General features: G+C 56.8%; 1 protein-coding gene across 1 annotated transcript in view; it reads left to right on the plus strand.

The window, feature by feature from the left end:
* FOXK1 (forkhead box K1) overlaps positions 1-22,855 on the plus strand; it is a 53,763-nt gene that overhangs the window by 18,001 nt on the left and 12,907 nt on the right. The window contains exon 2 of the mRNA XM_052636034.1: positions 14,719-14,904. Within this exon, the coding sequence (XP_052491994.1) occupies positions 14,719-14,904 (186 nt within the window). The remainder of the gene's footprint in view (positions 1-14,718; positions 14,905-22,855) is intronic.

The raw sequence follows: 22,855 nt of genomic DNA on the forward strand, positions 1-22,855 counted from the left end.
GGCCAGGCCAGTGTTTGCTGTCAGGGACGAGCCCCGCCTGTTCCGCTCACACGTCTTTGGGAAGGAGCGCTGACCGCTGGCAACCAGACCGCCGCTCCGTAGGCTGTGGGCTCCTCCTCGTCGTCTGGAAGGTGGTCCTGTCTGCGCTGGGTTCAAGTGCGCCTGCTGCCCGGCTGCTCCCTTCACACCTGGGCTTTCTGTCCTCCCGCCGCGCTGACCTGCCCCTCTCCTGGACAGGTGCCGTTCAGTTCTGTGTACGCTTCTGCGTGCGTTCAAATCCATTTATGATTAAACACTGCTCAAACACCCAGGGTGAGACTCATGGACACAGGTCGGACCAGAACCGACGAGGATGGCATACCAGGGGCCCGTGTGGATTGCCTCCCTCTTCTGTTTATTTCCAGTTGGCAAGAGATGACATTTATTTTTAAACTGTGCTCACAGCTCTGTGACTTCTGCAGAACTACAAGCAAGGTCTCACTGTAACCCCACGGTAAGAAAAGGGGTGACGGTCAGTACCTCCGAGGGGCAGACCTCTTCCCGGGCTTCCGGCAGCCAGTGAACTTCATCTCCAGAGACGAAATCAGGCAGGCAGCCTGGCCCAGGGAGTTTGACTCAAGGACATTCGTAACTTTAGAAAGTTCTATTCCCGTCCTTTTTATCTGCTGGTTGTATTTTTTAGCAGTCCACAGAGAAAGTTCACAAGTATTCCTCACGTTTAACTGTGTGAGCTCTAAGTAGTGAAAAGCGTCTTTTTACATAATCAGTTCAGTACTGAAGTATGTGGGCTAAGTTGGGGCTCCCGGGAGAGGCCTGTTGCCCTCTGGAGCACGGGAAGTCAGCTTCCCAGTAGGGAGGTCCCGAGAGCCACTGCCCTCTGAAGGCTCATTCGGTGCTGATGGGGATCTTAGTGACTCCGACTCCCGGTGACCCCGGCCCCCTCCTTCTCCTGTGACCCCCGGCCTCCCCCTGCTCCTGGGGACCCCGGCCGCCTAGGGGCCGGGCAGCGGGGCGCTGTCTCTGGATCAGCGCCATCTCTGGGTTTACGGCGCCCTCACCCTCTCGATCGTCTCCCGTCCGCTTCTAGTGTGAGGGCTGCTTTGGGGTCATCTTGCCTTTAGGGCGCATCTTACAGGTTCTGACGTGCGTGCTGTCTGAGGAGGCGGTTCACAGCCTCGGCCCCCTCGTCCCCTCCCCCAGTGTCCGTCCTGCAGACCTGGGAGGAGCGTCCTCCCACGGAGAGAGCCCCGGGAACGTGTGCCTCACCTGCGCTTCTGCCCAGGCGCATGTGGTAGGGCCTGTGGACCCAGAGCACTGGGCGTCGCATCCTCCTAAGCGCCACGCAGAAGCAAAACCTCGAGAGTGAGAAGCAGAAGTCCCCGGACAGGGATGGGCGCCCTGCTGGCCAGCGAGTCTCTTGGCTTCATCGCGCGCAGAAAACCCTCAGTGGGAGCGTGGCTGGGACCGCGCTGGGTCTGGGTGTTCCCTCTCCAGGAGGGGTCACGGCCAACAGCCTCCATCTGCTGGCAGAGCGTCTCTAGGAGCAAAGCCCCTAGCATCAGGCCCCCGGTGTGCCTGGGTCCCAGCCCCGTGCACCCTGCCGGCCCTGCGGCTGGCCCTGCACTGGCTGGAGGCAGAGGCTGGAAGCCTGACCTGTGAGAAGCCATCTGCTTTTCAGTGTTTGTCTTGAGCAGAGCCAAGCTCAGAACAAACCAGGACTGTGTGAAGTGCTCCAGCGCTATGGAATAGGAAGCAGAGTTCTTTGTTTCTTGCTGTAACTGACCGATTAGGACCTGGGTCTGGCCAGAGTGGCTGCACTGGGCATGTGGTCAAGTTGGGAGTCCGAGGCGGCTCGCAGATTCCAGCAGCCAGTTCCCTGAAGGTGGAGCGATGTCGGGAAAGCAGTGCTTGCAGCGGCCGGCCCCAGGGTGGGGTCGCCAGGCTTCAGCGTAGACCCTACGGTCTGGAAGCTGTGAGTAAGGGGCCAGGAGTGAGGACCGCAGGACGAGGGTCCCTCCGCAGAGCTGTGGTCGGTGTGTACCTCCCTCGTCCCGGTGGGCCAGCTGCATTGGCCATGTGCACAGTCAGGATGCGAAGCCCCCTCTGCCTCTCTCCTAGGAAGGGAGCCTGCCCCCTCCCCAGGAGTCCAGGGCGCCCCTGGACGGGTGCTCTGAGTCAGCCCTGCAGGCACAGCATCGTGCATCCGTCTGGGCCGTGTGGGGCGGTGGTTCATTCCTCTTCGCCGCTGTGGGACCCGGTGGCTGATCGTGGCTCCTGCAGATAAAGCTGCCGTGAGCAGCCGCGGGCAGGTTTCCAGCCGACCTGATCTTCCCTCTCGGGGATGAGCGCCCAGGAGTGTGGTGGATCGGTCGCATCACGGGCTGTGTCTAGTTGAGGAACTGCCCGCTGGTCTTCCAGCCCCACCAGCAGGGCAGAAAGACCCGCACCACTTCAGCCATCTTCCAGGTGTGCCCCCCGGCGGCCCCCGATGGGCAGTGGGTCCCTGCAGCAAAGCGTCCGCTCTCTGGTTGCACTGGTTTTCCCTCCCGTGGGTGATAACAGCTTTTCACTCAAGCTTTTAGGACCTTTTGTCTGTCTTCCGTTTTCCGAAGGTTGGCGTCGATTTCTCTGAGTTTCGCCTGTCTGGGGATCACTCATCTTCTTGAACCTGTAGGTTTACCTTGCTGCCTCGTTTGGCGGTTTCTCAGCTATTTTTTTTTTTTTTTTTACCCCACCCACTTTCTGTTCTGGGACTTGGGCGTCAACCTTCTGTTTCAGCCCCACAGGCTCCTGAGACGCCGGTCCTTTATCTCAGTCTCCTTTCCCTTTGTGGCTCCAGCTGGGTGATTTCATTGTCCTTGGCTTCAGGCTCACTGGTCCCCTTCTCATTCTTTTCGTTCTGTCTGAGTCTGTTCATTGAGTTTTCAGTTACCACGTTTTTAGTTCTCACATTCCCTTTGGTGGTCTTCTGCTTACTGAGATTTTCTGCTTCTTGTAATTGCTCATTTTCAGATCAGTGCTTTAGAATCCTGGAAAGGTAATTCTGACACCAGCGTTCTCCTGTGTGGGTATCTATTCATGCCTTTTCCCATTTTGTTTGAGATTTTCCTCATAATAGAAATCTGAACGTTTGGGGAAACGAGCTCTGAAGACTTTGGACCTTACTTAAATCCAGTGTTTGATAAGCACGCCTTTGGGGAAGGGGGACCGCCCCCGTCACTGCCCACGTGGCCCCCTCGGTGCTAAGAAGGAGTCCAGGGACTCACGTGTCATTCCCGCCCCAGACCCGCCCGCTGCTGGCTCTCCACACTGGCCTGTGCACCCCTGTCCTCAGTGGGGACAAGTCCCCGGCCCCTCGGTGGGGACAAGTCCCCCCCCGGCCCGTCGGTGGGGACAACGTGTGCCCCTGTCCTCGGCGGGGGCAAGTCCCCGGCCCCTCAGTGGGGACAGCGTGTGTCCCTGCCCTCGGCGTCCCCATGCTGTGTCCCCACACTCCACGGGGAGGACATGGGCCCCGCGCTAGGTTGGGAGGCACAGGCTGCAGGACTGGTTTCCTCTGGGTCCGTGGCTGAGCCAGAGCCAGGACTGCGCGGCCTCACCTGCTGGGACCCACTTCACCCCTCACCTCAGTGTGTGTGTGTATGTGTGTATGGAGGTGTTTGGGGGGGGTGGGGGGGTCAGAGCTGTGTGTGGAGGTGTGTGGGGGGCTGGGGGGTCAGAGGTGTGTGTGTGTGTGTATGGAGGTGTGTGGGGGGGTGGGGGGGTCAGAGCTGTGTGTGGGGGGGGTGGGGGGGTCAGAGGTGTGTGTGTGTGTATGGAGGTGTGTGGGGGGGTGGGGGGAGTCAGAGGTGTGTGTGTTTGGAGGTGGGGGGTGGGGGGGTCAGAGCTGTGTGTCGGGGGGGTGGGGGGGTCAGAGCTGTGTGTGTGTGTGGAGGTGTGTGGGGGGCTGGGGGGTCAGAGGGTGTGTGTGTATGGAGGTGTGGGGGGGTGGGGGAGTCAGAGGTGTGTGTGTGTGTGTGGAGGTGTGTGGGGGTGGGGGGTCAGAGGTGTGTGTGTGTGTGTGGAGGTGTGGGGGGCTGGGGGGTCAGAGGTGTGTGTGTGTGTGTATGGAGGTGTGTGGGGGGTGGGGGGTCAGAGGTGTGTGTGTGTGTTCAGAGGTGTGGGGGGGTGGGGGGATGAGAGCTGTGTGTGTGTGTGTGGAGGTGTGTGGGGGGGTGGGGGGGTCAGAGTGTGTGTGTGTGTGTGTGTGTGTGTGTGTAGGTGTGTGGGGGTGGGGGGTCAGAGGTGTGTGTGTGTGTGGAGGTGTGTGGGGCTGGGGGGTCAGAGGTGTGTGTGTGTGTATGGAGGTGTGTGGGGGTGGGGGGTCAGAGGTGTGTGTGTGTGTGTAGGTGTGTGGGGCTGGGGGGTCAGAGGTGTGTGTGTGTGTTTGGAGGTGTGGGGGGGTGGGGGGATGAGAGCTGTGTGTGTACGTGTATGTGCGAACCGTGGTGCTGGCTGTGGGCGGACTGTTGCTCGTTATCCATCACAGGTGGTTTCCCGGTCTCTCTCCGAGGTCTGATTTACAAGAAAGTTACGGAGACTTGAGCGGCCTGCTCAGCCTGTCCCCGATCCTTGTCCACAGGCCCCTGGCCCCAGCTCCCCGCTCTGCAGTCCCCCCTCCTTTCTCCCTGTGGTTTGGGCCCAGAAGCCCCTGTGCAGAGTCTGTTGGGGTCTCTGTCCTACACACCCCCAGAGGGGCAGGCGGAGCACCCCAGACCGTGCCACCTGGACGAGAGGCTCGGGTCCCGGCGCCCTGTCTGTTAGCCTTGCAATCCTGGGCCTGAGGCCAGGTCCCCTCCTGGTTGGGGGTCTGTCTAGGACAGAGCAGGCGCAGGCCCGGGGGTGCTCCCACAGAGCAGCAGGTCGGGCCGGAGCACTCGCTGGTGAGCACTGCCCGACCCCGGCCTCACCGTCCGCTCACGCCCTGCGCCCAGCCCCCTGTGCTCATGCCCCTGTTCCCTGACGGCGGTTGAGGCCCGTCTCCGAACCTTCTTGCTGTGAGAAGCGGACTCAGGAGCCCAGAGAAGCTGGCTCCACGCTGGCCGTCACGCCCACCCACCCGCCGGGGGCCCTCACCCCCAGCTCCTCGGCCCTGGGCAGGGCCCCGTAGGGCAGTGCAGACGGCAGGGAGTCCATCTTCCAAGCAGACGCTGTTCCGGCTGCTGTCGTTAATTGTCGAGCAGCTGACGAGCCCTGCACTTCCTGCTTCTCCGTTGGTGGAGGCCCGTGCTGTGCTGGGTTCTCCGTCCACCCCGGCGTGCGGTCGGTGCCGGGCCACCCTGTGCCCCGCTGGGCGGCAGAAGGCTTTGGACACGCGGCCGCCCTGCCCGCTGTGCCTTGGTGCACGGCCCGTGGTTTGTTTTTCCCTCAGTGGAGAGCTCTGGCTTATTTTCCTTTCTGAAGCCAACTAGATTTGTTTCATCCAAAACGCATCAGGGACAGGGGCATCACATAGCCAGCCACGTGTTGAGCTTGGCCCGCAGGCAGGCCGGGCTCCGGGCCTCACGCCTGTGGAGGCTGCTATCTCTCTGTCCCACCGTCCTGTCCTGGCCAGAGTGGGGCTCCCACTTCAGGGCAACCTCCTTGCCCAGGGTGGTTGCTGGCAGCCCGTCATCACGTTTCCACTCCGGGCGAGGAGCGGGAGGAGGGACAATGGGCAGGAAGCCGCCCTTGGGAGCTGTCTGCCGGCCTCCACTCTCTTCCCCTGTGCCGCTGTCCATCAGTCACCCCTGGGGACGTGGGCACCCCGGGAAAAGCGCTGGGAGGGAAGTGGTTTGGGGCAGGGTACCCCCTGGAGTACCCCTTCACACCACGCCTGCCCCGCGAGAAACCCGGTTCCCCCGCCTTCCCAGGGGCAGCCCCAGGATCAGCTCACCCCATGAAAGCCAGCGCTCCTGTGGGCGGGGGAGCTGCCCTGGAATAATGCCCCCACCCCCGGGTCCCCCTCCAGGGACGCCCTGCCTTGCCCGCCTCTGGCTGGAGCCTGTGGGAGGAGGGGAGGGGGCCAGGGGGCCAGGCGGTAGGTCGGTGGGTCTTTCTCCCTGCCGCCTGAGCAGAGGTGAGAGCCAGGGTGGGGGGCTGTCCTGGGAGTCAGGGCATGGGGGTAGACAAGGTGACCCCCCACCACCTGGCCCGAGCGCGTCCACGTGCAGCAGGGGTTCATCCACCTCCGTGGACTCTTGACACCTCCCCGGGTGCCTCCTCAGGTTTCGGTTCTTTGGGGAAATGGGCTGGCGGCCAAGTGCAGTTCTCAGGCCGCCCAGGCTCCGTGCAGGGCGGCTCCGTCCGGCTTCCGTGTGTGCCTGTCGGATTCTCCAAATTAGGAAGGCGAGCCGAGCTGGGCTAGAGGCAGTCAGACAGGGTTCCTGTTGTGTTCTGACAAATGGAACATTTTTCTTTCTTTCTTTCTTTTTTTTTTAAACAGCAAAGGCTGTGTGCTCTCTTCGGAGGCGGGGCTGAGGTTTGTGTTTGGGATTCCCTGCGGAGCTTCGCTGCTCTCTCTGAGGCCGGTATCGAAAGGAAGGTCTTGGTTTGGGTGGTGGTGCACCCTGGGCAGGAGGCCCCACAGGTCCACCTGGATCTGTCTGCGTGGGAACGATGAGGCCGCTCCAGGCCTTCCCCGCCAGCCTGGGTGCCCGCACCTCTCTAGCCGCGCCCCAGGCTCTTTTGCCTGCAGCTCCTGACGGCGTTTTCCGGCCGAGTCTAACAGAAGTGAACGTGGCCCTCCTGAGCTGCTAGCACCCGGAGAGTCAGCGCGCAGAGTGGGTTCCTGCTTTGTTTTCCTGATTGTCCTCCAGCCACGACGTCATGGAGCCTTTTTCTTTCTGCCCCTCAGACTTAGAGGAGCTGTGATCGCACAGGGCCCTCTCCACAATGTCCTCCAGACACACGTGTTTAACTTAAGTGTCCAGAGAAATGGAGTATGTTGGTTAGTGGACACACTTAACTTGCCAGCTTGTGGTTACCAGGGACGTGAAGTGATAGCCCAGGCTGCTTTTTCGCTACCTTTCGCTGCATCGTATTATACTGCGTGCTCGTGCCGTGTTCTTGCAGCTCACGCTGACTGAGGTCTGATCTCAGAGCTGCGGACCGCCTCACATGTTCCGCCCCAGCAGCTGACAGCGGCCTCCCTGAGCTGCGAGTGCTAGTCGCTCAGTCATGTCCGACTCTTTGCGACTCCACGGGCCGCAGCCCGCCAGACTCCCCTGGCCATAGGGATTCTCCAGACAAGAATCCTGGAGTGGGTAGCCTGCCCCTTCTGCAGGGGAGCTTCCCGACCCAGGAATTGAACCGGGGTCTCCTGCATGGCAGGCAGACTCTTTACCAGCTGAGCCAGCAGGGAAGAAGGCCTGGCCAGCCCCAAACTCGTGATGTCAAATCAGCATCTTTCCTCGGGAGGGGGCGGCCTGCTCCCCACAAGGCGGGGGTTACTGCCGCTCCCTGGGTGGAGTCCGAGTGTCGATGCGGCTGTTACTCATTGCAGGCTCGTTCTTGTTTTGTGCACTTGGCACTTTCCTGGGTCTTCGTCTTTATGCTTAGACACCCTGTCCTCGGGAGGGAGGGAGAGGGGAGCTGTGTGTAACAGGGGTGACCTTGGCTCCTGACTGCAGACCAGGCGCATGTCGCAGTGGGCGGGCGGCGGTCTCTGCGCAGAGCCCGGCAGTCCCCCAGCCCCCTCTGCAGTGGCGCTGGAGCCGGGGGCGGCCCGGCCCGCTGGGCTCTGCACGTGGGGTATCTCAGCCCATCCTCGCTCCTGTTCTCAGTTGAGCCTCTCTCCGTAAAAACCATGGGTGCAGGTCTAAGCGGTGACACGGGGCCCCCCCACCTCCTGTGGCAGGGAGGGCCTCCGGCTGTCCCCTGGCTCTCTGCCCTGCGACTCTGCGCACACAGAGCAGGCGTGTGGTCCGTCTCCTGGCATGGTTCACCCAGGGTCAGGGAAGTCTGACCCTTGTGCTGGGGCTTGGATGCTGGGCTTCAGCCGTGACCTCCGGGCTGCCGCGTCCCTGCAGAAGGGATCAGGGTCCTTCGGCCTCAGGCCTGACCTTTACATCCTGGTAGGCTTGGTTACCCCGTGAGGCGCGGTCTGCTCCTGCGGCATTCACACACGTGTTACAGCTCCTGCGGCGTGCACACACGCGTTACAGCTCCTGCGGTATGCACACACACGTTACAGCTCCTGCAGCGTGCATACCCGCGTTACAGCTCCTGCGGCGTGCACACACGCGTCTCCCGGTGACACGCGGTCCACTCCTGCGGCATGCACACACGCGTTACAGCTCCTGCAGTGTGCATACCCGCGTTACAGCTCCTGTGGCGTGCACACACGCGTTACAGCTCCTGCGGCGTGCACATATGCGTTACAGCTCCTGCGGCGTGCACACACACATCTCCCCGTGACGTGTGGTCCGCTCCTGCGGCGTGCACACGCACGTTACAGCTCCCGCGGCGTGTACACATGCGTTACAGCTTCTGCGGCGTGCACACACACTCGTTGCCTGGTGATACATGGTCTGCTCCTATGGCGTGCACCACGCGTGTGTGCAGCATGGAGGGACAGGCAGCCACTGAGGTGATCCCCTCCAAGGGAGCCTGAGGCCTGGGAAGCCCCGCAGGGAGGAGCAGGGGTGCCCGAGGTGGGCTCTGTGCAGGGCTGGCCCTGGGGACAGGAGTCTGGAGACTGTGCATCCGCTGGGACACAGTTGGGCCCTGAGCTGGCAGCAGCCCGGCACCGGTGGGCTCGGCGGGTCCCCGACCTCAGGCTCCCCCACCAGAGGCCCAGCCTGTGGTCCATACTTGACTGCCCCGCTGCAGCACCCATTCATTGGGCAATGACCTTCAGGAAGCCAGGACCTTCAGAGTGGTAATTCTGACCTCTGTAGCTCCCCCATTCACCTGACTGGATCACCTTTGATGTTTTCCAGGCAGATCCGGAAGGTAGTTGCTTTTTCTGATACATTGGACTTCCTGCCCTATCTGATGTTCCAAACTGTAAAGCTTGGGAGCTCAGCTTAGGAGTCATTTTCTTGTCGTTTGCTTGTTTTAAACCTGACGCTTCCCCACTGAGGGGTAAGAATGTCCCTGGGAAGATGGCCTGGGGTCCTCCCAGCGGCTGCTGGCCCTGCTCTGCTGGGATGCTCTGAGCCCGAGGTCCAGGCCACGGGCAGCCTGGCCTCTGGAGGGGGGCCCTCCCCAACCCTGCTCAGATCCGCCTGCTCGCCGTGCTGGCTGGCTGTCCCGTGCTCACTGTCCCTGGTCCACACCGCTGCCCAGCACAGAGCGGAGATCCAGCCTCTGCTGTCTCCAGCCTCCTAGGCCCAGCTCTGTGTTGGTTTTTAAGATGTTTTAGCAAAATGTATTGTGTTTTTAACAGGAAGTAGATATTTTAAGTTAAAGACCATTAGGATTGTCAGACTCTTTTGATTTGGGGATTGTATATATAAAAGGTTTTTCAAAACCATTTCCTGAACTGTCGTGTTTTTCTTTGGTTATTCTTACAGAACTCAGAGCTTCTACTGCCTCTGGGGGTCCAGCTCCAGACCTCTGTAGATGGGGGTTGCTTGTGGCCCAGGGCCCACCTTGGGCAAGCCACCCACTGGCCTGCGCCTGGAACACCCCGGTGAGGGTAGGCAAAAGGCGCTGCTGGCTGTCAGCTGCCCCAGCCCTCCCTTCCGAAAGGAGAGGCCCAACCATCTTCCCACGCCTGGGTTGTGGTTATTTACAAAATTTGAACAGACTGGTCATCGAATGTGTAACGGCTTTTTTCCATCTCGAGTCTTTCATTTCTTTAAGGACACAGTTACAACATTCAGAAAACGTTTTGAAAGACTCCAGGCCTCTGCAAGGCCACCCTCTCGCCAGGGCTGTTCTCACCCCTCCTACTAGTCCTTGTCCACCGTGACGGACCAGAGCCCGAGTCATCAGCCACTTGCGGTGCCAGCCTCGCCCGCCCCGGGGCTCCTCCTGCACCCAGGCTTGGCACTTTGTCCCTGGTTTACCAGGGAGAGGTGTTAGGTTCAGCCACATACCCCAGGTCCCCCCACTTCATCCCAACAGCCCGTTCTCAAACCAAGTCTGTCTGATTTCAAATCCTGTGCCTTTTGCCAGGACGCTGGACCACTGGGTCTCTGCTGTTTTCCTTTTTTTGAGTGTCATCAGCATTTTTAAGCGTCCTCCACGGGCCGGTTTTAACGAGCGACTATTACTTCTTAGGGCTTCCCAGTTGGCACCGGTGGTAAAGAATCCTGCTGGAGACTCAGGAGCCGTGGGTTCAATCCCTGGGTCAGGAGAATCCCCTGGAGGAGGATGGCAACCCTCTCCAGTGTTCTTGCCTGGAGAATCTGAAGAGCCTGGTGGGCTACTGTCCAGGGGGTCGCAAAGAGCCAGACGTGACTGAAGTGACTGAGCGTGTGCGTTACTTGTTTGGCACCATGTGAACTTCCAACTGCTTTGTCTGGAGTATTTCATTTAATGCTCACGAGACTCAACAGCGTACACTCCGAGAATACCCCAGTTTTCCTGACGAGGAGAACGGATCGGATGCTTTAAGAGATTTTCCCAGAGACACGCAGTTCTGGAAGGCGTCCTTTTAAACGGCTAAATGATATTCTTCCGAGAGTGTGTACCCTGGTGCACTCAGCTGTCCCTCACAGGGAGCTCATCCAGTCCAGTGGCTCAGTCGTGTCCAACTCTTGGCGACCCCATGGGCTGCAGCACGCCAGGCTTCGTCCATCACCAACTCCTGGAGCCTGCTCAAACTCATGTCCGTCGAGTCGGTGATGCCATCCAATCATCTCATCCTCTGGCATCCCCTTCTTCTCTTGCCTTCAATCTTTCCCAGCATCAGGGTCTTTTCCAGTGAGTTAGTTCTTCGCATCAGGTAGCCAAAGTATTGGAGTTTCAGCTTCAGCATCAGTCCTTCCAGTGAATATTCAGGACTGATTTCCTTTAAGATTGACTGGTTTGATTTCCTTGCAGTCCAAGTTATTCTCAAGAGTCTTCCCCAACACCACAGTTCAAAAGCATCAATTCTTCAGTGTTCAGCTTTCTTTATGGTCCAACTCTCACATCCATACATGACTACTGGAAAAACCATAGCTTTGACTAGACAGACTTTTGTCAGTAATGTCTCTGCTTTTTAAAACGCTATCTAGGTTGGTCATAGCTTTTTTCCTAAGGAGCGAGTGTCTTTTAATTTCATGGCTGCAGTCACTATCTGCAGTGATTTTGGAGCCCAAGAAAATAAACGTCTGTCATTGTTTCCCCATCTATTTGCCATGAAGTGATGGGACCAGATGCCATGATCTTTGTATTTTGAATGTTGAGTTTTAAGCCAGCTTTTTCACTCTCCTCTTTCACTTTCATCAAGAGGCTCTTTAGTTCCTCTGTGCTTTCTGCCGTAAGGGTGGTGTCTTCTGCACATCTGAGGTTATTGATATTTCTCCCTGCAGTGTTGATGCCAACTTATGCTTCATCCAGTCCAGCATTTCTCATGATGTCCCCTGCATATAAGGTAAATAAGCAGGGTGACAATATACAGCCTTGATAGCTGTTTACAGTCAGGATGTAGGTTTGGTTTTTGTGACAGAGGTCGGAATGACGGGTGAGACAGGTTTCTTTTGCACTTGGCAGCCCCATGATGTGACCCGACATGGAAGCTCCAGGCTCTGTCCTGCTGCTCTGTTGCCCAGTGTCCATTTTACGGCCCACTGTGGCCGCTCCAGCTCCTGCCATCACACCCACATTCTGGCCATTAGGAAGGGGAGAAGTGAAGAAGACGCTCTCTTTCTCCTGAGGGCACAAACCATCCACATCTCACTGACCAGCACAGTCTCATGGGTGCACAAGATGCAGAGAAACATCGTCCTTAGTCCAGCAGCCATGTATCCAGCTGAACCGAGTTTGTTGTTAAAGCAAGAGAGATGCGTGTCCAGGGGACTAGCTGTCTCTGTCTACCCTCTCAGCACCCCCTGGGATTTGTGGCCTGGGTGATGCCAGTGGTCCTCCTCCTCTCCTGCTCCTAGAACACCTTTTCTTCAGTCCCCACCCCCCCCCACCACAGTACTTGGTCCCTGTTTTTCTGGGGGAGGCGCCCCCAAATGTACACCTCCTCCACCCCCAGCAGCCCCCAGACTGCTGTCATCTCTGCAAATTAGGGCAAGAATTCTGAGGCGAGCTCTCAAGGGACCACCCCGCGCGGTGGGTGGATGCTTGCTGGGAACCATCCCTGGGCTGGTGGATGGTGGTTTCAGCACGCACCCCCACATTCAGCCAGGGCCCCACCAGCACAGGCAGATTGCACCTGGGTTCAGACTGCATGTGGGCACCTTCAGGAGAATAGCCTTAACTGCAGAACGCACTCATTAAAACTCCAGCCAGAGCCCTAAACCAGAATGGGCCAGCTCTGCGGGCACCCTGGGAGGCATCTATTTAATCAAGGAGCGCCCCGGTATCTCCTCTTCCCCCCTCCTCCTCCTCCTGAGTAGCGGATTGGCAGCCTCGGGATAATTTTTGGAAGAGTGAGTCACGAGAAGCTTCTGAAATAGCTGTTGCAGTAAATACTGTGAAAATGTTTATGGTTAAAGCCTAATTGGGAAATCGCTGTTCCGGTGAGAAACGGTCCTGCTAGTATCAGTTATCGACGGCAGTCGATTTTGCTGCTGACAGTGTGCCCACGTCCCTGACCTGTCAATAGCCTATTTTGTTTCACTGAAGCCCCAAGCCGTGTTCGTGTACCGTCTATCCGGCACCTTGGGTTTGGACTGGAAAGCTCCCAGGAGGGGATCGCTCCTGCCCTGAGCACGCAGGGCCCCAGAGGCATTAGGGCAGGTGGGTGCAGAGCAGAAGTCAGGCTGGGAAGCGGAGAGAAGGGGGCCTGACAGTGCCCCCCGGCACCTCGCCGCTCCTCCTCCTGAGCTTGTCCCTCAGGGATCTTGTGCATCATCTCATCTGAACCCCAAACCCCGTTTCTAAGATTTCCCCTACCGTCTTATGACCTCTGCCTGAGGCCAGAAGCCACATCCCCTCTCTAGTTGTCTTGACAACTGTAGCTGTAAGATGACCTCAAGGTTGTGGTCTGATCCCATGTTAGCACGAGGACTTCACAGCGCAGGAAGTCAGAACTCCGCCCTCCTCTGGCAGAGAGGAGCGCGTAACTTGTTTCGTTAATTTGCAGCAGTTAAGGGCCATAGAAACTAACCGTCTGTCACAGTTACTGCCTTCCTCCGTGGCACTGGTGGCAGAGGGGGGTGTGTGTGTCCGCGGGCACAGACTCCCCCGCTGTTCATCTCGGCCCTTCGCTCACAGGTGGCGCTCACCTGTCCTCCTCCTGCTCCCAGGCTGGGGGACGCTGGGCCCATCTTGGACTCGATGGGGATGCACGTGGGCTGCGAGTTACAGAAGCGGGCCGGCCTCCGGGTCTGAGGAGACCCCGGGCCTCAGAAGGCATCTTAGGCAAATGTGTGATACGACTTTCTAGCCAAAATACTGACGGAGCACATCTCCACTGGGTGGTGGGGAGACTGAGGCAAGTAGAGGGGACAGGAGGCTTCTTTCATATGAGGTGGAAACGGCAGGCTGTTTCTATACTGCCCGGTGGCCCTTTAAGCAGAGCATGCATGACGTTGCCATTACAGACCCCCGTGACCTTCTGGTGCTGAGTCAGAACAGAATCAAACAGGAAGACAGCGTCTGTTGGAACAGTATCAAGATCCCCTTGTTCCGATTTTAGATTTGGAAATAGGAGCCTGGCAGCCGTGAATCCCGCACGGCACTGCCTCCCCACCTGCTGCGGGCGGGGCTCTGCCTTCACGGCCACACACAGCCCCTCTCTGCTCTGCGCCTCTGGAAGATCTGCACCGGCCAGTCGAGCCAGTTGGAGCTCCTGACGTCCTCTGTGAGATGCAGGCAGTGGCTCTGAGCGTAGATGCTTGCACTGCTGAGTCATGTAGGGAGAGGTGAGCCCTCCCAGCAGGAGGCTCGCACGCGCCCCTCTTGGCTGGGGGGCGCTGGGGTCCCCGCCTGCTGGGTCCCAGAGCCTGTTCTGGCTGGTTCCTAAATCCCCCTTCTGAAAGCCTATTTTACTGAGAGAAAAGGGAATCCAACTGAAGTGGTGCTTGCTACATCCCCGATTTGCTACTTAGACCCTGAATTGATTGACAGGACCAAATATCGGGCGCTTTTTGGTGTGGACCCAGCGTCTGCTCCATGGTTAGCAGCTTGTGGAGAACTTGGCGGTGTAGAAATCAAGAGGGTGTGCTGGACAGGCAACGCCCTGCTTTTCAGGCTGGGGCTTCTCAGAGGGCGAAGAGCGCTGGGCTCCTGTGCGCACACGGAGAGGGACTCGGGTCCGTGATGGGCTGGGCGGGCGGTCACCTGCAGTAGAGGACACGAGGTTCCCTCGGGTCCAGGGCGCTTCTGGCCAGACCCCCGCCCCTACCTGCGGCTGTTGCTGCTGCTGCCCCGGGGCGGGAGCGCTCGGCGAGGTGCTGACGTGGGCGGGGACACGGGTCGGGTGGGGGCCGGGTGGGGGTCCGTGCCCGCCTGGCCTTGTCCCGGGAGCCGAGGACGCGCATGGGGCGCGGTTTGGGCTCGTGGGCGCGCACGGCAAGGCCAGTCCCTGCGCTCGGCGCGCCGGGCGCCGCTCCCCTCGCTGGCCTGACGCCCGCTGCCCTCTCCTTGCAGGTGCACCTTCCGCTTCCCCAGCACGGCGATAAAGATCCAGTTCACGTCGCTGTACCACCAGGAGGAGGCCCCCGCGTCCCCGCTGCGGCCGCTCTACCCGCAGATCTCCCCGCTGAAGATCCACATCCCGGAGCCGGACCTCCGGAGCCTGGTCAGCCCCATCCCCTCCCCGACCGGCACCATCAGGTGAGCGGCCCGGCTGGCCCCGCGCCGCCGCTGCCCAGCGAGCCCAGGGCGCCGGCCTCCAGAACGCGGCTGAGGAAGAGGAAAGTGATACAAAGAGGGTGTTCTGTGTTTGATACACTGTGGAGTCTGTTTCTGGAAAATGGGCCATGGGCGGAAAATTTGAAACTATTTTAAGTGCATCTGGGGACCTGACAACTTGAACCGAGTCTCTGGAGAATGATCTTACAAAGTGAATCACTACCTAATTAGTCACTTTTCCAGTTTGAAATTCTGTACATTAGGGCCTTTGAAAGCAGGCATAGGTACCATTTTTTACAGACAGTGAAACTATTGAAAAGGAGGATTTGTATACCAGGATTTGGTGGACTTGGTTTTTCCAAACTTGGTAGAAATCCTTTCCAAAGTTTTAGAAATTAATCTAGTGTCGAAGAAAGGCAGGTCCTCAAACGTTCTCATCCTTGGCGCGCTATACGAAGAGAACCCCTGGGGGAGGCTTGAGGGTGACGCTCACAACCAGAGAGGCGGAGGAGGGGTGGGGCGAGCTGCCCCCCAGGAACACGGCGGGCCCTGTGCCTTCTTCCCCTTTTGTTGTAAAAACATGTTGGAAGACATGGATTTGAGGATCAAGATTTAATAAACTTTAAAGCAGTTTACTGCTTCGTTAAGGACATTTTAACACGAGATAGGCCCTGGAGATGGAGAGGCAGACCGTGTCTCAGGGTCGACGTGAAGCTAGTTTTGAGCTCATGTTCCCCCTGAAACGGCCTCAGGGACCCTGGGGGCCATGCTCTGCCCGTGCTCCCCCAGCAGAGCTTGCGCTCGGCACCCCGCGAGTGTCATCAGTGACAGTCACTCTCTGGCTAACCAGCCCGGGCGGGGCCCTGGTTTTGCACCTTTAAAGGTTTACATTTGGAAGCTGAGGTCGGTTCATCTCGGCATGGTCGCTGGCCTCACACGTGCCCTGTGTTCTCCAGCCCGGTGTCCATGACCAGCTGGGAGTCATTTGCATCGAGCTGCCTGGAGTCAGTTCCCTCCCCGGCCGGTGAGCAGGCGTGTTTCTCTTGCAGAGAGAGCTCAGGCATGCCTTTGAAATGTCACAGCCCCGAACTCAGGTCTGGGACCCCATTTCTGGTTCTGGCCACATCTCCAGTTGATGGGAGACCGGGGAGCAGGTCTCTGCAGCCTCCTTGGACCTTGTCTCCTCTGGCAATGAAGTGCACCCTCTAACACCACAGTGGCCCGGGATGACAGGAGGAGCAGTGAGTGAGTGGCCAGGCCTGCCGCTCAGCAGCTGCACCTGCGCTGTTTTATTTAGTCCTTAGGGATTTACAAGCGAGATTCTGTCCTAAGCTCTTTTCAGGTTTCCAGCAATAGCTCTGTTCTGAAACCCGAAATGTACATCACCTCCCTGCCCTTTCTGACATCTACCCTGAGAACAGCCTGAAGCATGAGGGCTCCTCTTGAGTTCACGAGGAAGCTATACTGTGAAAATGCTCTTGCACTCATACATCGATAAAAAAATTATGTGTCGTAGAACGAGGCAGCCACTTTGGGAAACAGTCTGGCAGTTCTCCAAAACATTAAAGGTTTACCTCAACTGCCCAGCAACGCACTGGGTCCTGAGGTCTCCGTGAAAACTCCTCTGGCGGCGTTCAGGGCAGCGATATTCATAGCCACCTCCAAAATGGAAACAACTCAGCCGCTGAGTGGAGGGAAACTGTGTTGCAGCCACAGCGTGGAGAATGAAAAGGAGCAAAGTGCTGGCACCTGGTGACCCCTGAAAACCTGATGCAGAGGAAAGGAACCGGTCTGCAGGAGAGCACGCGCTGGGTGGTTCCATTGACAGGCAATGTCCAGAATAGGCACAGCCTTAGAGGAAGACAGTAGAGAGCAGTTGTCAGGGATTCCGGAGGTTTAAGGGAGTGACGGCTCCGTGTCCTGGTTTCTTCTTTCTGGGGTGATGACCATGTTGTGGAGTGAGATGGTGGTCACACCACTTCGGACACTAAAAGCCCCCGAGTTGTACGCTGGAAACAGGCGCACTGTGCGGCGTGCCTAGCGCGGGGAGCTGGTAAGGAAGCCCTGCCCTGACACCTTCACCCCGCAGCACCTCGGGGCAGGGGCGGGGATGCCGGCCAGGCACGTGCCCCGCGCCGCCGCCGGGAGCCCACTGGCCTGTGCCAGGCCAAGCGCGTCGGCCCTCTAAGGCCCTTGCACGTCCGCCGAAACCAGCTCAGACTGGCACGGGACTGTGAATCAGCTGAGATTCCAGCCACATCGATGGCTTTTATGAGCAGAAAGTGTTTTGGTCTGTGCCCGGAGAGCTTCATAGAATAAATATAAATAATTCCCAGTAACATTTTGAATAAAAGCAACGGTCAGCAGGTCGAGCTGGAGTAGCGACCTCGCGAGTGTGGAGGCCTGTGTGCCTGGGGGAGGCGGCGGCTCTGGATCGGGGCCAGGGTTAGGGTAGAAGGGGTTCCCGGAGCGGAACCGGGCCTGGCCCGGGGGTGGGGGCGGGGCTCGGAGGGGGCTGCGGGGCGGGGGCGGGGCTGCGAGGAGGGGCGGGGCTTGGAGAGGGGCTGGGGCGGGCCGCACGGGGTCTCCGGTGAGCGCACGGGGTGGAGCATCTGCGGGAAGGCGGTAGCTTTGAGACGGGCTCCCGCCCTCTTGGTATCTAAGTGTCGCAGGGAAGGATTTCTGTTGACATCCGCTTGTCCGCGCCGCGGAGTCGGCTGCACGCTGGAAACCTCAGGGGCCCTTGAGGTTTTGCTGCCCGGATCTCCCTGCTCCCGCCCCGGCGCAGGAGCAGGGCGGGGCCGGCGTGTTTACAAACAGCTGCCCCCTCTTTCCCAGCCCCTCCCTGCGCCCCAGGTCCCCGCGGATCGCCGGGGAGGTAGGCTGCGGCCCGGGCCGCGGGGGTCCCCGTAGGGCGCGGGCCCCACCGTCCTCGTCTGCCGCGTCTGCGCCCGCAGCCGGGTCGATTGGCTAGCTGGGGCTCGGAGAGCTCGGTCTGGGCCGGCCCTCTCCGGAGCGGGTTTGGGGCGGGTCCATTCCCGGACTAGGGGGCGGCTGGACCCGTCGGGGCTGCCCCGCTGCCCCGCCCCCCTCCCTGCTGGCTGAGCGGGGGCGGGGGCGGGGGCGGGTGTGTGCGGTTTTTTTCCTGCCCTGAAGTACTCCACCCAGAAAATGAATGAACTCTCTTTGAAACAAGTTCTGCTATCTTAAGCAGCGTTTTGTTGACTTTTTTTTTCTTTCCCCGTTTTGCACTGAACTGGTGTCTTTGAGAAAGAACCGACTGGTTAATCATTTTCTGAGTGTTACGAAAAGAGACTAATCCTTGGAGCTGCAGTTTAAAGAAAACTGCTGGAATTCAACCCGAGAAAGGGGGCAGCACAGACAGCAGTCGACTGGTGGCTCAGACAGTAAAGAATCCGCCTACAATAGGGGAGACCTGGGTTCAACCCCTGGGTCGGGAAGATCCCCTGGGGGAGAAAATGGCAACCCACTCCAGTATTCTTGCCTGGGGAATCCCAAGGACAGAAGAGCTTGGTGGGCTGCAGTCCATGGGGTCGCAAAGAGTCAGACACGACTGAACGTCTAAACAAAGACTTTAGAAGCTATTTCTTGAGAAAGGCCTTTCTTGATTTTTCTAATATAGAGATCACAAAACCAAAAGTAACCTGCTTTGTGGAATTCGTCCAAGGTTAGTGGAACCCTGTATGAAATAAACATTAAGCCACTGGCCTCCGTTCCTAAACCACTTGTCACCCTGACCTAGCAGTCCATTCCGGCTTCACTGTGGCAGGAGAGTCAGTCCTCACTCTGCAAGGTTGTGTGTCTTCTGAGTTCAGATGGGGCGTGAGGACGGCTGTTGTGTTTCTGGCAGACTTTGGATCCTACCTGAGAGTGATTTACTCTGCTTTTCCTCGGTTCTCCCGAGGACCGGGAGAGGAGGCTGCCTGTGCACCTGTGGCCCTCACCGCACCCCACACACACAAACCTGCACCCACAAGGTCCCTTTTCTCATCTGGAAACTGGGGATATAAAAGTTGGTTCATCGACACAGAAAGATGTGGCCTTCCGTGTTCTTTATGGTTCTCTTCCTGCCTATCCAGGAGTTGGGGCCAGGGGGCCTTTTGGCTGTAAATTGTTGAACGGAAGTGGGCTAGGCTTGTGCTGTAGTCCGGTCTCCAGGGGGACCCTGGGGCCCTGAAGATCCTGCCTTGTGTGTTCCTGGGTGTGCCTTCAGGGCAACGCCCGCCTGGCATCCTGCTGCTGAGGGCCCTTCCTTTCCAGATGACAGCTGTGGTTCAGGAAGCAGGCAGAGCGAGGGGGAGGAGCAGAGGGAGGCCTGGGGCCCCCTCCCCTCCCAGATCTGCCCCCTGCCTGCTTGGAGAGAGAGATGCTGGGAGGTCTGAGCTCAGGCCAGCTCTCCAATCTTCTGAGACGACATGCATTTCAGACACCAGCTCCCTCTTCTGCAGTCACTTGCCAAGGTTTCACAGCACAGAGTTTCTCTTCGGGGGCACAGACCTGGTTAAGAGAGTGCTGAGAAACTGGCTTCCGTGAATTCTCTTTGCCTGTTCTTTGTTTTCCCCCTAGATTACAGAAATACTGTGTGCGCACTACACAAAATAGAGATGTTTCAGAAAGTGAAATCCCTTCAGTGACACTCCTGGAGAGACGTCTACAGGGGCCTCTACATGTGAATGAGTAGAGAGCTTGTCTGATGGCTGTCAGTACTTGTGACCCCGCTCCGGAAGGGCGCTGTGGAGCCCAGAGGGCCCTGCAGCCTGTTTTTCCTCCTGTCCCTCTGTCTCAGCCGCTTTCCTTGTCACCGCATCACTCGTGGCTGCAAGGTAGACTGTTTTGACATGGCCTTGGTTTACCAGTTCCCCCACGAGAGCCACGCAGCTATTGCTAGTTTCTTAGTCTTGTGGACAGCTCAGCAGCCAGTCTGGTTTGAAGTCGCCTCTCTGAGTGAGTGAGTGAATGAAAGTCACTTAGTCGTGTCCAGTTCTTTGCAACCCCATGGACCATACAGTCCATCAGCTTCTGCAGGCCAGAATACTGAAGTGGGTAGCCTTGCCCTTCTCCAGGGGATCTTCCCAACCCAGAGATTGAACCCAGGCCTCCTGCATTGCAGGCAGATTCTTTACCAGCTGAGCCATCAGGGAAGCCCGTCACTTCTGAAACGTCTATAAACGGCTCATGCTGAGGCCATCAAACCCTGAGCTTTGATTATTTTGTTTACAATACTCTCATTAGGGTTGTGAGCCACAGCATTTTAAGAACAGTGATTAAAAAAGAGCTGGCTCTGCTGTTCCTGCTGGGCCTGCGAGGAGGGCAGGGCGCCCAGTACACCCTTCACCCCGCAGGACCCGGCTCGGTGCTCCCCTGGCATCCGGCTCTTTGCAGATGAGGAAACCGAGGCTCCTCCTCGGAGGTCGTTCTTTCCAGCAAAACCATTGGGTGTCTGGGCTGCACGCTCAGCAGGCACCCACAGGAAGAGGCATACTAATTGCGTTCATGCTTTTTATTCTTATCAAAATAATACGTGCACCTAAGAAAGAAACCCAACCACTAATGCAGAAGAAGCTGAAGCTGACGGTTCTATGAAGACCTACAAGACCTTCTAGAACTAACACCAAAAAAAAAAACAGAGAGACCTACAAGACCTTCTGGAAATAACCCCTTTCATCATAGGGGACTGGAATGCCAAAGTAGGAAGTCAAGAGATGCCTGGAGTAACAGGCAAATCTGGCCTTGGAGTACAAAATGAAGCAGGTCAAAGGCTAACAGAGTTGTGCCAAGAGAACCCACTGGTCGTAGCAAACACCCTCTTCCAACAACACAAGAGAAGACTCTACACATGGACATCACCAGATGGTCAACACCGAAATCAGACTGATTATATTCTTTGCAGCCAGAGATGGAGAAGCTCTATACAGTCAGCAAAAACAAGACCAGGAGCTGACTGTGGCTCAGATCATGAACTCCTTATTGCCAAGTTCAGACTTAAATTGAAGAAAGTAGGGAAAACCACTAGGCCATTCAGGTATGACCTAAATCAAATCCCTTATGATTATACAGTGAAAGTGACAAATGGATTCAAGGGATTAGGTCTGATAGACGGAGTGCCTGAAGAACTATGGACGGAGGTTTGTGACATTGTACAGGAGGCGGTGATCAAGACCATCCCCAAGAAGAAGAAAGGCAAAAAGGCAAAATGGTTGTCTGAGGAAGTCTTGCAAATAGATGAGAAAAGAGAAGTGGAAGGCGAAGGAGAAAAGGAAAGATATACCCATCTGAATGCAGAGTTCCAAAGAGAGATAAAGCCTTCCTAAGTGATCAATGCAAAGAAATAGAGGAAAATAATAGAATGGGAAAGACTAGAGATCTTTTCAAGAAAATGAGAGCTACCAAGGGAACATTTCATGCAAACAATAAAGGACCTATGCACCTAACAGAAGCAGAAGATATTAAGAAGAGGTGGCAAGAACACACAAAACTATACTAAAAAGATCTCAATGACCCAGATAACCACGATGGTGTGCTCACTCACCCAGAGCCAGAAATCCTGGAATGTGAAGTCAGGTGGGCCTTAGGAACCATCATTACAAAGAAAGCTAGTGGAGGCGATGGAATTCCAATTGAACTATTTCAAATCCTAAAAGATGATGCTGTGAAAGTGCTGCACTCAATATGCCAGCAAATTTGGAAAACTCAGCAGCAGTCACGTGACTGGAAAAGGTCAGTTTTCATTCCAATCCCAAAGAAAAGCAATGCCAAAGAATGCTCAAACCGCACAATTGCGCTCATCTCACACGCTAGCAAAGTAATGCTCAAAATTCTCCAAGCCAGGCCTCAACAGTACGTGAACTGAGAAATTCCAGATGTACAAGCTGCATTTAGAAAAGGCAGAGGAACCAGAGATCAAATTGCTATCATCCATTGGCTCACAGAAAAAGCAAGAGAGTTCCAGAAAAACATCTGCCTTACTGACTACTCCAAAGCCTTTGACTCTGTGGATCACAACAAACTGGAAAATTCTTCAAGAGATGGGAATACCAGACCACCTGACCTGCCCCTTGGGAAACCTGTATGCAGGTCAGGAAGCAACAGTTAGAACTGGACATGCAACAATGGACTGGTTCCAAATCGGGAAAGAAGTACATCAAGGCTGTGTATTGTCACCTTGCTGTCTTAATTTATATGCAGAGTACAGTATGTGAAATGCTGGGCTGGATGAAGCACAAGCTGGAATCAAGATTGTCGGGAGAAATATCAGTAATCTTAGATATGCAGATGACACCATCCTTATGGCAGAAAGTGAAGAGGAACTGAAGAGCCTCTTGATGAAAGAGGAGAGTGAAAAAGCTGGCTTAAAACTCAACATACAAAACACAAAGATCATGGCATCTGGTCCCATCACTTCATGGCAAATAGATGGGGAAACAGTGACAGACTTTTATTTTCTCAGGCTCCAAAATCACTGCAGATGGTGACTGCAGCCATGAAATTAAAAGACTCTTGCTCCTTAGAAGGAAAATTATGACCAACCTAGACAGCATATGAAAAAGCAGAGACATTACTTGACCAACAAAGGTCCGTCTAGTCAAAGCTGTGGTTTTTCCAGTGGTCATGTATGGATGTGAGAGTTGGACTGTGAAGAAGGCTGAGCGCCGAAGAATTGGTGCTTTTGAACTGTGGTGTTGGAGAAGACTCTTGAGAGTCCCTTGGACTGCAAGGAGATCCAGCCAGTCAATCCTAAAGGAAATCATTCTTGAATATTCATTGGAAGGACTGATGCTAAAGCTGCAACTCCAATACTTTGGCCACCTGATGCGAAGAGCTGACTCATTGGAAAAGACCCTGATGCTGGGAAAGATTGAAGGCGGAAGGAGAAGGGGACGACAGGATGAGATGGTTGGATGGCATCACTGAC

The sequence above is a fragment of the Budorcas taxicolor genome, chromosome 2 (assembly GCF_023091745.1).
Source record: "Budorcas taxicolor isolate Tak-1 chromosome 2, Takin1.1, whole genome shotgun sequence".
Classification (NCBI taxonomy): Eukaryota; Metazoa; Chordata; class Mammalia; order Artiodactyla; family Bovidae; genus Budorcas; species Budorcas taxicolor.